This window comes from Xenia sp. Carnegie-2017, unplaced genomic scaffold (assembly GCF_021976095.1).
Source record: "Xenia sp. Carnegie-2017 unplaced genomic scaffold, XeniaSp_v1 HiC_scaffold_2, whole genome shotgun sequence".
Taxonomy (NCBI): domain Eukaryota; kingdom Metazoa; phylum Cnidaria; class Anthozoa; order Malacalcyonacea; family Xeniidae; genus Xenia; species Xenia sp. Carnegie-2017.
The window spans coordinates 7,665,054-7,678,742 of NW_025813482.1; the positions used below are offsets into that span (position 1 = coordinate 7,665,054).

At 34.1% G+C, this 13,689-nt stretch overlaps 1 protein-coding gene across 5 annotated transcripts in view; it reads right to left on the minus strand.

Moving 5' to 3' along the window:
* LOC124439857 (collagen alpha-1(I) chain-like) overlaps positions 1-13,689 on the minus strand; it is a 32,945-nt gene that overhangs the window by 5,324 nt on the left and 13,932 nt on the right. For all 5 annotated transcript variants that reach the window (XM_046990130.1, XM_046990126.1, XM_046990128.1 and 2 more), the window contains 38 exons: positions 13,488-13,685; positions 13,008-13,061; positions 12,651-12,695; positions 12,338-12,391; positions 12,128-12,181; positions 11,590-11,643; positions 11,415-11,468; positions 10,987-11,040; positions 10,501-10,545; positions 10,275-10,328; positions 9,930-10,028; positions 9,793-9,846; positions 9,556-9,609; positions 9,431-9,484; positions 8,562-8,615; positions 7,773-7,817; positions 7,142-7,186; positions 6,963-7,016; positions 6,775-6,882; positions 5,951-6,004; positions 5,253-5,306; positions 5,097-5,150; positions 4,920-4,973; positions 4,515-4,568; positions 3,914-3,967; positions 3,501-3,554; positions 3,380-3,433; positions 3,245-3,298; positions 2,790-2,897; positions 2,555-2,608; positions 2,276-2,329; positions 2,145-2,198; positions 1,810-1,863; positions 1,566-1,622; positions 1,196-1,303; positions 766-819; positions 437-544; positions 312-365 (listed from right to left, as the gene is read on the minus strand). In XM_046990130.1, the coding sequence (XP_046846086.1) occupies positions 312-365; positions 437-544; positions 766-819; positions 1,196-1,303; positions 1,566-1,622; positions 1,810-1,863; positions 2,145-2,198; positions 2,276-2,329; positions 2,555-2,608; positions 2,790-2,897; positions 3,245-3,298; positions 3,380-3,433; positions 3,501-3,554; positions 3,914-3,967; positions 4,515-4,568; positions 4,920-4,973; positions 5,097-5,150; positions 5,253-5,306; positions 5,951-6,004; positions 6,775-6,882; positions 6,963-7,016; positions 7,142-7,186; positions 7,773-7,817; positions 8,562-8,615; positions 9,431-9,484; positions 9,556-9,609; positions 9,793-9,846; positions 9,930-10,028; positions 10,275-10,328; positions 10,501-10,545; positions 10,987-11,040; positions 11,415-11,468; positions 11,590-11,643; positions 12,128-12,181; positions 12,338-12,391; positions 12,651-12,695; positions 13,008-13,061; positions 13,488-13,685 (2,424 nt within the window). The remainder of the gene's footprint in view (positions 1-311; positions 366-436; positions 545-765; positions 820-1,195; positions 1,304-1,565; positions 1,623-1,809; positions 1,864-2,144; positions 2,199-2,275; positions 2,330-2,554; positions 2,609-2,789; positions 2,898-3,244; positions 3,299-3,379; positions 3,434-3,500; positions 3,555-3,913; positions 3,968-4,514; positions 4,569-4,919; positions 4,974-5,096; positions 5,151-5,252; positions 5,307-5,950; positions 6,005-6,774; positions 6,883-6,962; positions 7,017-7,141; positions 7,187-7,772; positions 7,818-8,561; positions 8,616-9,430; positions 9,485-9,555; positions 9,610-9,792; positions 9,847-9,929; positions 10,029-10,274; positions 10,329-10,500; positions 10,546-10,986; positions 11,041-11,414; positions 11,469-11,589; positions 11,644-12,127; positions 12,182-12,337; positions 12,392-12,650; positions 12,696-13,007; positions 13,062-13,487; positions 13,686-13,689) is intronic.

Below are 13,689 nucleotides of genomic sequence, written 5' to 3' on the forward strand. Positions count from 1 at the left end.
CAAGTTATTTTATATATCTTACGCCATTTGACTGTGTATAAAATTTTATTTAGTTTTACCGCGTCATCGAAGCCAACAAAGGTTTTTCTCATGCACCAAGACTTCTAGTAAGCATGCGCAAAGACGATTGTGACGAAAATTCAAACAATTAACAAGCAATTTTAATAAAACTGGTCACAATGCCTGTTACGTGCGTAATGTATATAAAAGTATGAGTTGTGTGAATTTCACCCTCTTGCTGCAACATTGTAAATTCAAACAAAAAACTCTGCATTAAAAACTAGCAAAACCTAAATTTTTTGTTTACTTACATCTTCTCCAGTAGGTCCAGGGAGACCAGAATTTCCGTTTTCACCAGGTGGACCCTAATTGATTATTACGTTTAAAAAGTAAATTGAGTAATTCAATGTACAGATAACATTATATGAAAACTTACAGGTGGTCCTTGTGGTCCTCGAACACCAGGTGCACCAACGTCACCCTTTGGTCCCTTGTCACCATCATCACCATCTATACCCGTTTCGCCAAGTGTTCCTTGATCTCCCTTGAATATATAAGTTTGGGTTTTAAATTGCCACTGGTTTAAAGACAATAAACGGGTTAGATTTTTCGTGCAGAATTACAGTGGTGTATGTATGGAAAAGCCAATTTTATTACAAGCAGTCAGCTTTAAGAAAGGTTAAAAATATGGCAATGTTTAACTGAGTTTCTACGTAACAGCAAAATACAAATAAAATTGACTAAAATATCATCAAAACTTCGTACCTCTGCGCCCTCAACACCAGCTTGACCTTTCTGTCCTTTGGGACCTTGTAAACCCTATAAAAGGCAACGCAAATAAGAGTTAGAAAAACCAAACTGTCATTTAAACTTGTGTTCAACCTCTTCCTAAATTTGAAAAGCCTTCTAAAAACAATCCTTACTCATATTTTTATTCATAAAAAACACTCTCGTGACTAGAAAATTTACCATCATACGATTATTCATAAAAAATTCATTTGAAAACTACAGTATAACTAAAATTGTAGTTGAGCATGAAAAGCACAGCGAAATACACTTAATCTGATTGAAACTAATGCTCTTTCTGTTCACTCCTTCGCTACAATAAATTCATTCCACTTTCATTAAAAGAATGATATTTAATCATAAATAAAAACAATCAAAAGGTGCGAAGCAAAAAGTACGTTATAGATACCTGGCTGCCGCCTTCACCCGCTGCTCCTTGTAAGCCCTCTTGTCCTTGAGGACCTTGAGCACCTGGTCCACCTATAGAACCTTGATTCCCTGGTGGTCCAGGTGGTCCCTGAAAAAATGTACAATTTTTTACATACTTACAAACAAGACAAAATACAAGAATCAATTTTCAGAAATACAAACATGAAAAACAAAAATAAATATGAATCAAGCAAGTTTCTATCACTACGCAAAATATCAACCAAAAATTTGCCAATAAGACTCCTCGAACTATTTTACAAAGCTTTTTCCTAATATATCATTAGTAGTAAAACTGTAAAATATTAACTGGAAGCACACTTTTCTAATAATTGGCAAAACGAATAACTCACGGGAATGCCTGCAGGCCCTGCTTCACCAGGTTCTTCGCTATTTTCTCCATCACTTCCCTATAGAAAAAAAGGGTCATAGAAATTATTGCATGCAAGAAATTAGACTTGTCATGTGACGTACAGGGCTATTGCAGCACAACCAGCTTACACAAGGTTTCCCTCATAGATGTAAATTTATATTGGATAATGACCATATGTAAAACAGATGAGTGTAAACATAAAATAATGCAATTAAATAACTTACATCTTCACCGTCCACACCATTAGGACCATTATCACCAGGTCGACCTGCATAACCCTAGGTGCGTTGGAAAGAGAAAAAATAAATTTATCAGTTATTTGCATAACTGAATATTTCTATATAGTAGCATGTGTAATTACACAATAAAAAAATTAATTTAAATGTCAGTCTATTCATATATTAAAGTAATGGCATAGTGTATTACCAATGTAACTATACCTATCACGACAATAAACAAGAAAAATTTACTTTTTTGACAGATTCACGAATAGATAATGAACAAAATTGAAAAACAGAAAAAGACAATAATCGCTGATAACAAATAACTTTATTTCTACCTTTTCACCATCAGCACCAGTTTTACCAAGAGATCCAGGAACTCCAGTTTCACCCTGCAAAAAAGAAAACAATTGCTCAGTGCATGTCAATTCTTAAACAATTAGGCAATGTGAAGCATTTAGATGTTTACCTTAGGTCCAGCTGGTCCTGTTGCCCCTTGCAAGCCTTGTGGGCCAGGAAATCCCTAGGAGTGGACCAAACAACACTTAAATGATTTTAAAATAAGTTTCGCGTTTCTTCGTTGAGAAATTACTAAACTTTGAAGACACTAGCTGGTTAAAAGCAAAAACTGGTCTTTTGCATATCTTTGTAGTTAAATCTTGGTTATGAAATTTGAACGTCGCGAAATGCTTTAAAAAATAATATCTGTATAGCTTGTACGGTTTACATCTTCATTATTCATACTAACCTGGGATCCTTTTCGACCAGGTTCACCAGGTGGGCCAGGTTCACCTGGTTCGCCCTAAAACAAGCACATTACAATAACTTAATCTAATGGTTCTTTGAATCTTATTGTAAGTTATTTTGTATTATAAGACTTAGGTTTCATTAAAAAACGTTTCGTGAAAAAATTTATACAATAAAATAAACATATTTTATGAAATGTTATGAAATATCCACAAGGATGGTAAACAGAAACTCACAACAGGACCAATTTCACCACTGGGTCCAGGAATTCCATCATAACCATTATTACCAGGAGGTCCAGGAGGACCGGTCTTACCATCAGGACCAGGTGGACCACGGTTTCCCTAATGAAAATGAAAATAATGAGTGAAAAAGTTCATACTATGTTTAAAACATTTAAATTCATGTAAATTAATACAAACTTTTATCACAAGCATTGTGACATCTGCATATTCTCATTAGTTATCTATTTGATTTTTCACGTGTCGATAATATTTTAGTTTGCCTTAACTTACTCCTAGACATTATAAATGTATAGAATAATAAGACAATATAGACCTTGGTTGAAAAATTCACACAAATTGAAGTTCTTCGATGGAAGTTAAAGATTTCTTATTTCTTGACTGCACGCGTATCCAACAGAAGCTTATGTAAAAAGCAATTTACGTGAATCAAGCAAAAATATATTTACCTTAGCTCCAGGTAATCCATCATCTCCAGCCAAACCAGGCAATCCAGGTGATCCCTATACATAACCACATACCGCTGAGTACATTATAACTAAAACATTTCTGACATTTCAATTGCAACAGCAGATAAAGCATACCGGTGCACCAATAGGACCTCGTTCACCGCGGGCTCCTTGGAGTCCTGGGGATCCCTGAAAACAAAGGTGAATTTAATTTTGAAACAACAGGTTTTTTGAGAATATAGAAGAAGGAACTTACAGGAATACCGTTTGATCCAGGATTACCAGCGTCACCTGCGTCACCTTGTTCTCCCTATGTGTTGAAATGGGCATAAGCAACAAAATATATACGTTTTGTAACTACCGGTTATTGCAATCTTGCGTGGTTTCATGCCGATATAAATGCACTCAATGACAATGAGCATCGGTTTTTGAGCAATAAAGTGAAGTTATTTTGGTTGATAATTTGTGTAACAGAATACATAAAGACATGAACAAAGACAGTTTGTATTTGAGTAGAATGTTTGGATTCAAAAATCATCTTCGACATGCAAGATAATTTACTCTACGCGTGTGTTGAAACAATGAAAGCTTCATTTATAGGAAACTACATTTCACCATTTGCGTACAAGTGACAAAAATAGTACAGCTAATAATATCTTTACAACGTACCTCACCACCAGGTGTACCAGCTCCTCCCATTTCTCCTTTATAACCTTTTTCTCCCTGCAACACACTTAGCAGATTAAAAACCCCATCATGAAAAAGTGGTCAACACTAAATGAGTTGCAACAACAAGTAGTAAACACTGAGTCGTGTACACTTTGTGTTCAACATCAAGTAGTAAACACTGAGTTGTGTACAGTTTGTGTTCAACATCAAGTAGTAAACACTGAGTCGTGTACACTTTGTGTTCAACATCAAGTAGTAAACACTGAGTTGTGTACAATTTGTGTTCAACATCAAGTAGTAAACACTGAGTCGTGTACACTTTGTGTTCAACATCAAGTAGTAAACATTGAGTCGTGTACACTTTGTGTTCAACATCAAGTAGTAAACATTGAGTCGTGTACACTTTGTGTTCAACATCAAGTAGTAAACATTGAGTCATGTACACTTTGTGTTCAACATCAAGTAGTAAACACTGAGTCGTGTACAATTTGTTTTCAACATCAAGTAGTAAACACTGAGTCGTGTACACTTTGTGATCAATATCATAGACTGAACTCTCTTGAATGATTAGTCTACATCAAGTAGTTAACACAACACACACCTTTGATCCCTTTTTACCACGCGCGCCTTTAGCACCAATAGGACCTTGAATACCCTAAATAAACAAAAAATTATCATAGACTTAAGTTTGTTTTTTTTTGTAGGAAAATAATTCATGTCAGCATAATAATTGATTAGAAAATCAGGAAAATATCATTTATGGTGCCGAGAATTATTATTCTTTAACCATAAATAAGTATGAAACATTCCTCTTTGATGTTCTTATAAATGTTTGTACACAAATTATTGTAAAATGTTGACTGTCAACGATTCAGATTATAATTACATATATACTTAAAACTAGAAAGAAAGAGTTAAAAATGAAAATGAACCAATCAGATTTTTTCTTAATTTGCATCTTACTAACTCTCAAATGTGTTGCGTACATAAATATTTCTCAACTTACAGGTGCACCACCTTCTCCTGCATTTCCAATAGGACCTTCAGGACCTGGTGGACCCTACAGCACATAACAATTATCATCATTGTGGCAGCACATCATATTCGGGGACGTATATATATCATCATGGTAATGTGATACATGTTAGAAATAAAATATTTTAACAGAAAAGATAAAACGTACTCTTGAACTGGGAGAACCGTCGGCTCCACGACTTCCAGGTTCACCAGAATCACCCTGTTATTTTGTAAATATATTTTAGGCAGGTTTGAAAAAAATATTTTTGCGCAAAACATGTGAAAGCCACCCAGATAATTCAAATACTTGAAAACATCTAACCTTGGGGCCACTTGGACCAGGACGTCCCTGAGCACCGGGGTTACCATTTCTACCCTACATGAAAAAATGCAATGTCCTGATAACATACATTGAACAATAATAGGCATTAAATTGTGAAGAAATGGGGAAAAATGCGCAGTAATTTTGTGGAGACATGTGGTATAGGAGACATGTAGTACTTTGTGGAGACATATGTAGTAGTTTGTGACATATGTAGTACTTTGTGGAGAGATATGTAGTAGTTTGTAGAGAGATATGTAGTACTTTGTAGAGACATGTGTAGTACTTTGTGGAGAGATATGTAGTAGTTTGTAGAGAGATATGTAGTACTTTGTAGAGACATGTGTAGTACTTTGTGGAGAGATATGTAGTAGTTTGTAGAGACATATGTAGTACTTTGAGGAGAGATATGTAGTAGTTTGTAGAGAGATATGTAGTAGTTTGTAGAGACATATGTAGTACTTTGTGGAGACATATGTGTAGTGCATTGTTCAGACCTGTCCATTGCATATAAGAGACATTGTGCTGAACATTGCAGAGTCACATGCAATACATTGTGGAATCATGTACTGTACATTGTGGAGTCATGTGCAATACATTGTACAGAAGTGTAGAGTATATTATGAAGAAACACTAAATGAAGAGTAAAAATAAAAAAATGGCTACGCATGATACAAAAATGTTTTGTTATTACTTACAGGTCGTCCATCACTACCAGGTTTCCCATTACGTCCAGGATTACCTTTAGAACCCTATTAAATGTTAATGTGGAAAAATTTACCATTTAACTTGAGTTGTGTAGGTCTAGGCGCTTAAACATATTTTGAACGTAATTTGACAGTTTCCTGCAATCATTGAAGCCTTTTAGTGTTTAATAAATATTGTTGTACGTGTGCGTTTAATGAACCTTTTGTAAAGCACTTCTCACAAAAAGAAATGAGAAGAAATCCAAGCAAAAATGTTTGCATTTCAAAGTGGTTCACTTTACGTATAATAATTTACAGAAGAACAGAAGAAAGAGACAGTAACACAAATTGTTTTTTATGACTTACCGTTTAACATTAATATAAGTAATATTAGTGACTAAGTGCTGTAAACGTTTGGTAAAAATTTATGTTCTCTTTGATTAAGATTACATCATATGCACGACCTTCATAGATTTCATATAATTCAATGCATTTGTATGAATATTATTATTTGAGGATAAATTCTTAAAGCAGAGCAGCTACAATACTTAATTCAGATATTGCACGCGTTTTTTATTTTAGTCAAGTTTTTTTAACAAAAATTTCAGTTTGTTTGTTTGAAAAAAACTGTTTGTAAAAATTTATAAAGTTTAAATAATAATCACCACAGTACGTAAATTTATAAAGAATTTAAATAATAATCACCACAGTACGTAAATTTATAAAGAATTTAAATAATAATCACCACAGTACGTAAATTTATAAAGAGTTTAAAAAATTAGAGTAAACATAATCATGAAATCATTTCTAAACTTAGTTTTAGCTTTTAACGATACCTTGGAACCTTTTTCTCCGTTATCACCAGGTAAACCAGGAGACCCGGGTGCCCCAAGGCTACCACGAAGGCCCATTAATCCAGCTGCCCCAGGTTGACCTTGTGCTCCCTGTCAGTACATGTGTATAAATACATTGATAAAAAGATTTTACAACGCTGTAGGAATATAATTCTTGAAATATGGTTTACCGGTTGACCATCAGATCCAGCCTCACCAACAGGACCTTGCTTACCAGGTGAACCCTATATGACATGTTATATAAGACGATTTAGTTGTTTCTAAGAAGAAGTGGTTATATACTCTGTTCATGTGTCATAGAACTTGCAACACCAATTTAGATAAAAAATGAAAGTAATTGGCTTCCTACCGGATGCCCAGCTGAACCTTGTTCTCCTGGTTCTCCAATAGCACCCTATTAATAAGAATATTAAATGTAAAGTTTAAGCAAAACACACATACGTAATGTATAACACAAACAGCACATTCGTCGTACATGAAATATGGAATATATTGTAAAATGTAATAGAAAGAAACATTACTCAATCAAATTTCAATCATTCTACCGTCATTTGTAATTTTCTTAACGACAGAATGAAAAACGAGTTTTCCAAAGAAGGACATTTTTTCAAAACAGATTTCTCTAATTGAGCAATATTTGCTCTATAAAGCAAAGTATGTAGAGCTCAATTTAGTAATTTAAGTGTTATTGACTAATAAAAACGACTTGCAAAAATACAAGAAACTGAAAAAAGTATAGTCAAGCCGATTCCTTGAAAAAAACACGCATGCGTGAATGTATTGGGTAAACTTTTCCACCAATCATCGTACTACAGTAATTTTTTTAGAAAAGTTGTAAACATAGGAGCGGCGAGAAAAGTCAACAAAAAGCAACTTTTACTATACATTGCTCCAATGATAATGAGGGCAACATTTATCTTTTTACTGAAGTAATGCTTCGTGAGAAGATATCTGTAATCACAAAACAAAAAAATACTCACTTGTTCACCACGCTCCCCTGGGTTGCCGTCAGGTCCTTGGTACCCCTAAAATACCAGTCAAAAAATGAGGAGCAATTAAGAATTTATTATTTTATTGTTTATAATAAAACAGAGATTAGAGAAGACCTTAATTTTTTTGGTCGCAAAATATTATGAGCACGACTGACGGCCATAATATTATATAAAATCGTTGGCCAAAATTTCAACTCGTCTTTACTGATAAATTTAACATAAAAGAGTTGTACGCGTTTCAATAAAAAGCGTGGACACTGACTGCAAGTTATTTTTAATTTTTTATCGAATTCCTTCTCAAAATAAATAAAAAACTGAATGATAAAAATTTTGCGAAAAATAGTTAAGAAAAGCCATCAATGATTATTAACAAACAATAAATACGTAAACAATAGCGCTGCACACCGGAGCCTTTGCACAACGTTGACATGAGACGGTAAAATGACAAAACGATGGGCGTTTAACGTAAACAATAGCGATACACACCGGAGCCTTTGCACAACGTTGACATGAGACGGTAAAATGACAAAACGATGGGCGTTTAACGTAAACAATAGCGATACACACCGGAGCCTTTGCACAACGTTGACATGAGACGGTAAAATGACAAAACGATGGGCGTTTAACGTAAACAATAGCGATGCACACCGGAGCCTTTGCACAACGTTGACATGAGACGGTAAAATGACAAAACGATGGGCGTTTTACATAATTTTTTGTCATCCCAAACAATAATGAACTCAATGGAAACACTGACTAACAAATTTATATACTAACTTTGTTGCCACCTGGACCAGGGGGCCCTTGAATACCTTGTTGACCACGAGCACCCTAACAACAAACATTAGACATCATAAATTACTTATTAAACATTTAGCAAAAAACTAAATTACATTAATTAAATATTTCATATAAATTGTAACCTTTTTCCGTCATTGTATTTTATGACAACTTTAATAGATATAATATTCCACAAAGGGTAGAATTCATATAATGTAAAATTGATTATCACATTTCTCTGCACGAGAAATTATTGCAGAAAGTTTTTCAACTTCATTTGGACGCAAAATTAATTTTCTATTTCAGCACATACGTAATTAATAACAGCTTAAAAATATAATAACTACCGTTCAAAAAAAAAGAGAAGACTTTGAATTCAGTTTTCTATTTTGTTTTAATGTAAAGTATATCAATTGTCCGTGCAGCTATCTTTTCCTTACATCAAGTAAATGGTTAGAACTCGAAGTATCGTTACATGTTTGTGGATGTAGATCGTCCAGGTTAGTAGAGTCTAAATCCACAAACATATCGCACTTGTCCTTGCAACTATCTTTTCCTTAGCGGACCATGTCAAGTGAATTAATCGTCAATAAACTCGTCCTTTCTCGAGTATAGCACTTTTCCTAAAGTCAAGTTTTGCAATTTTCCTTACAATTATCTTTTCCTTACATCAAGTATAACACTCGTCTTTACAATTATCTTTTCCTAAGGTCGCGTTTTGCACTCGTCAATTTTCCATACATCACGTTTTGTACTCACTCTTTAAGCTCAGCATTGTCCCCTCTATGTACTTACATACTTATTTTTTGCAGATAATGGCACCAGGTTCAACAAATCGTTAATAAAACATACAGGAAAAACCATACCTGAGCTCCTTGTGGGCCAATATCACCTGGCAAACCTTGTTCACCATCTTTTCCCTGAGAAAATAAAGATGTTTTGTACTCAACACTGTCTTTACGTTCAACTATGTACTGAACTTTATACTTACATCCTCACCATCAGCTCCTGGACGTCCCTGAGGGCCGGCAACACCTTGATCACCCTAAAAATACACACTAAATTGTTTAATTTTTTGTATATGTATAATAGTTAAATTCTGATAATATTAGATGGAAAATAGACATCAGTGAAAATATTGTAAATATAGTTGCTGAAGTGTACTCATTAGTCTTTCGAATCAATCTAAAAGGAAAACTTATAACTGCTAAGTATTGGATTATCTTACCTTTTCACCCTTTAAGCCGTCTGGTCCGGGATCACCAATAATACCACTTGCACCCTACGCAACAGATTTTTTTGCCTCAACGATTGAAAGGAATGTACAAATGCATGTAACAATAAATAGCTAGAGCCTTAGCTAACCATCTGGCCTTTAGGTCCTATGGGACCAGGTGGTCCTTGAGCTCCAGATTGGCCAGCAACACCAGGCGCTCCAACTTGACCTTGGCTACCTGCGGCACCCTAATAATATTGACATCAAGCAAAATAAATAAATACTTTGTTGTAAACATGACTCTTAAAAAGTTTCTAAGCATTACATTACCCTTCAAAATTTTAAAATAAAACAGTAAAAAGGAGGAAAATTTAGTACAATGTATGTAATTGAAAGTTCTTCGCGCCACGTTTCTTTCGCATATTTTTCCCACCAATTGATTTTACATTCGCGATTAAATGTATTTCATTATAAAGTCATTTCATAAAACTCACCACACTACCAGGTCTACCATCAACACCGTTCTGTCCAGAAGGTCCTGGTGGTCCCTGAATGGAATAAAACATCAACAAGCATATTAAAAAAAAAACAATCCTGCTTGCTACGTATAAGCTATATAATAGCATTGCACGTTTCAGCTGAGCAAATAATTTGGACTGCCGCCAACGAAATTAGTTTCTACGATATATGGTAAGTCGACAAGTGAAAAACTATAATTACCCTTGAGCCTTCGAGACCCTTGGGACCAGGAGCACCAGCTCTTCCCTAAATACATTATAAAATGAAAATATTGAGTGTCTCTTATTTACACTAAAATATATATACGAATAAATGGAATGAATGAATGAATTTTATAAATTGAATTAAACAAGATGATACGAATAAATAACCTTTAGTGGTACGAGTTTTTGTTTTTTTCATTATAATAAGTAGTTTTTTTTTTCATTATGTAGTTAAGCAACGATCTTAATCACTACGTCATTGCTTTCAACGATGACTACGTGTCTGATCATTCACTCTCTCAAACTTATCTCAGCACATTTCATTAGCTAATACAATGCTCTTTAATCACTACTTTCTCTCCTCAGCTGTTCATTATTTTCTTTGTACATTTTCAATAAAAAATAAATCTAGATTTTTTTGCTATCTTTTACTATTAGTCAATTGACTTTTTCAGTACAAATCACATCAAAATATTTGTCTTACCCTCAATCCCTTTGCTCCAACATCACCTCGCAAACCTTGAGCACCCTGCTCTCCCTGTGATGAAAAGCGAAAGATTATAAAATACATGAACACACACATGAATCTCTAGAAGATGATGATACAGAAAAATGTTTCATTTTGTGGTTAAACACGCAATCAGTGATGAATGGAAAGTTTCTTTTAACGATTTAAACAATTGTTAAACTAAAGGCAATGAGATACATAAATATCAAGAAAATAAATATAAATATAAACTTAACTGATACTTTAGTGCACATCACCTATTCACTCGTTTTTATTTATTTATAATTTATTTCTGTTATGTATCTATTATATATAATTTATTAGGTAATAATTTATTTCACTTTTTCAAAACATTTCGAGTGGAAATCATTTCTTATCGTTTGCGTTACGAATGCAAAACATACCTTGGCTCCAGCAGCTCCACTTGGTCCAACGGCACCTGGCAAACCAGCATCACCCTAATAATAAATAAAAACAAAAACATAATTTCTGCAGTAGTACGCCATAGTCATAATTTACAAAATAGTTGACATTTAGTCAGTTGTTTTGTTTTTTGTCAGTTTCTTTGTGAGTGTTTACCTTCTCTCCAGCAGGACCAGGATTACCTTGACGCCCAGCGCGACCTGGAGGACCCTAGAATATTGAATAAAGTATTCCAGTCGACAACAGAACAATAAGAAATAATCAATTTAAGAATCGATGTTCTGATTCTCTGTTAATGACTTTGAATTTATTTCTTTTAACAAGCAAAAGAGAAAATATTCCCAGCTTCTATATCATAAGAATAGGACAACTAAGTTTTGAGAAATTTTGACAACGTTATTTGAGACGCGTGGTTTGTCTTTAAAATTACAATTTAGAACGTAAACATTTTAGCTTATCCTCGAAAGTTCTCAAATTCAAATTCATTTATTCTAAAAATGAAGATCGTTTAAATTTACATTGCATTCAGATAAATTATAATACGTAAAATTCAATTGTAAAAAATGCAAGCTTTTTGCATTAAAGTTCGCTGACATTGAAACAAATTCAATAAAAAATCAATAGAAAAAGATTGTGAGCTAAACTTGACGCAAATAAGTACGTACATCAACATAACGGCCTTATCTCTACTTACAGATGGTCCGGAAAGACCAGGATCTCCAACTGCACCAGGTGGGCCAATATTTCCCTGCACACAATTAAAGTTAAGTCAAAAAGAAGCCATTATTATCTGTCATAATTGACCTTAGCACTCAGTCAATCAAGAATGTAGTTAGATTCAAGTGTTTCAATAACATCAACAGAGTTATCGTTATCATCATCAAAATAAAAATATAAAACGTACTTGATTTCCTTTCGGTCCAACAGGACCAGGAAGTCCGGAGCTGCCATCGCGACCCTAGAACAATGAAGAAAAATAATTTTACTCGCGCATTAGAAAGTTGTTAGAGACCTCTTTCACGATGCACATATAAACAAAGTTTTATAGATGAACAACAAAACAACAATTACATATACAGTCTTCTTACTAAATAAAGTAAATTACAACTAATAAATGCATTATCAAGGATTGTAACCACTATGTAAGAGTTAATATGCAATTTTCGTTCCCAAAACGACACAAATTTACTGTTTTTACTTTAAAAGAAATTTCATACCCTCTCTCCGCGTGCTCCTGGAGAACCTGGGGGTCCTGGGGGCCCCTAAGAATAGGAAAAATAATATTAGTAAGAGCAGGTAAATTAAAATGAAAAAAGACCAGAAATAAAGCAAGATATTTGTAAGAAATGAGACAGAAGAAATTTATATTTATGCATGTAAGGAAACTCGATTGGCAACAAATAAATAACCAATTTATTTTAAACACAGTCAATTGCAATGTGTCTAAAAATCAAAAATATGGTTGCAATAAATAACCATTACTCCACTGTATAGACATAGTCAATGATTTGCAATAAATAACCATTACTCCACTGTATAGATATAGTCAATGATTGTATAAAACCTGCACACACCTGATTACCAGAGCTTCCTTGATAACCTGTTGGTCCTGGTAGCCCAATTGCACCCTAGGAAATAATAAAATTACACACATAGTTTAAGCTCGTCAAAGAGAAAATATGCTGGTGTTTAATTTGAAATAAGATTGATGCCGTAATTTTAAATATAAGCTCGTTCACAAACGTCATTTATAGCGGTCAAACTGAAAAATTGAGGAATGACCTAAGCTTTGTTAGTTTTTCTGTCAAACTTTAATGTATTTGTGCGGCAGTTGAACAAAACAAAAACACGTATATGGTAAACAAAATTTTTCATGTCAATACTGTACATCCGTTCGTATTATTCACAATTATAGATGTTCATTGTAAACACTTCATATAAATACACGTCAATTGCATAAAACCAATGCAAGAGCTTTCAATTTGTGAATAAACAAACGATTGAAAATTTTTCAATGTAAATGTGTTAATGCTAACTATTTATTCAGTGCTTACTCTGTCTCCTTTTGGTCCAGGACCGCCTTGTAAACCTTCGGCGCCTGCAGCACCCTTAGAACCCTTAACTCCACGTGTACCAGGATCGCCAACTCGTCCTTGCTTGCCAGAACTTCCTTCCTGACCAACTTCACCTTTCTCACCAGGAGCACCAGGAGCACCAGCTCCTCCAGCCAGACCTGGAGCACCAGCAATACCCTAT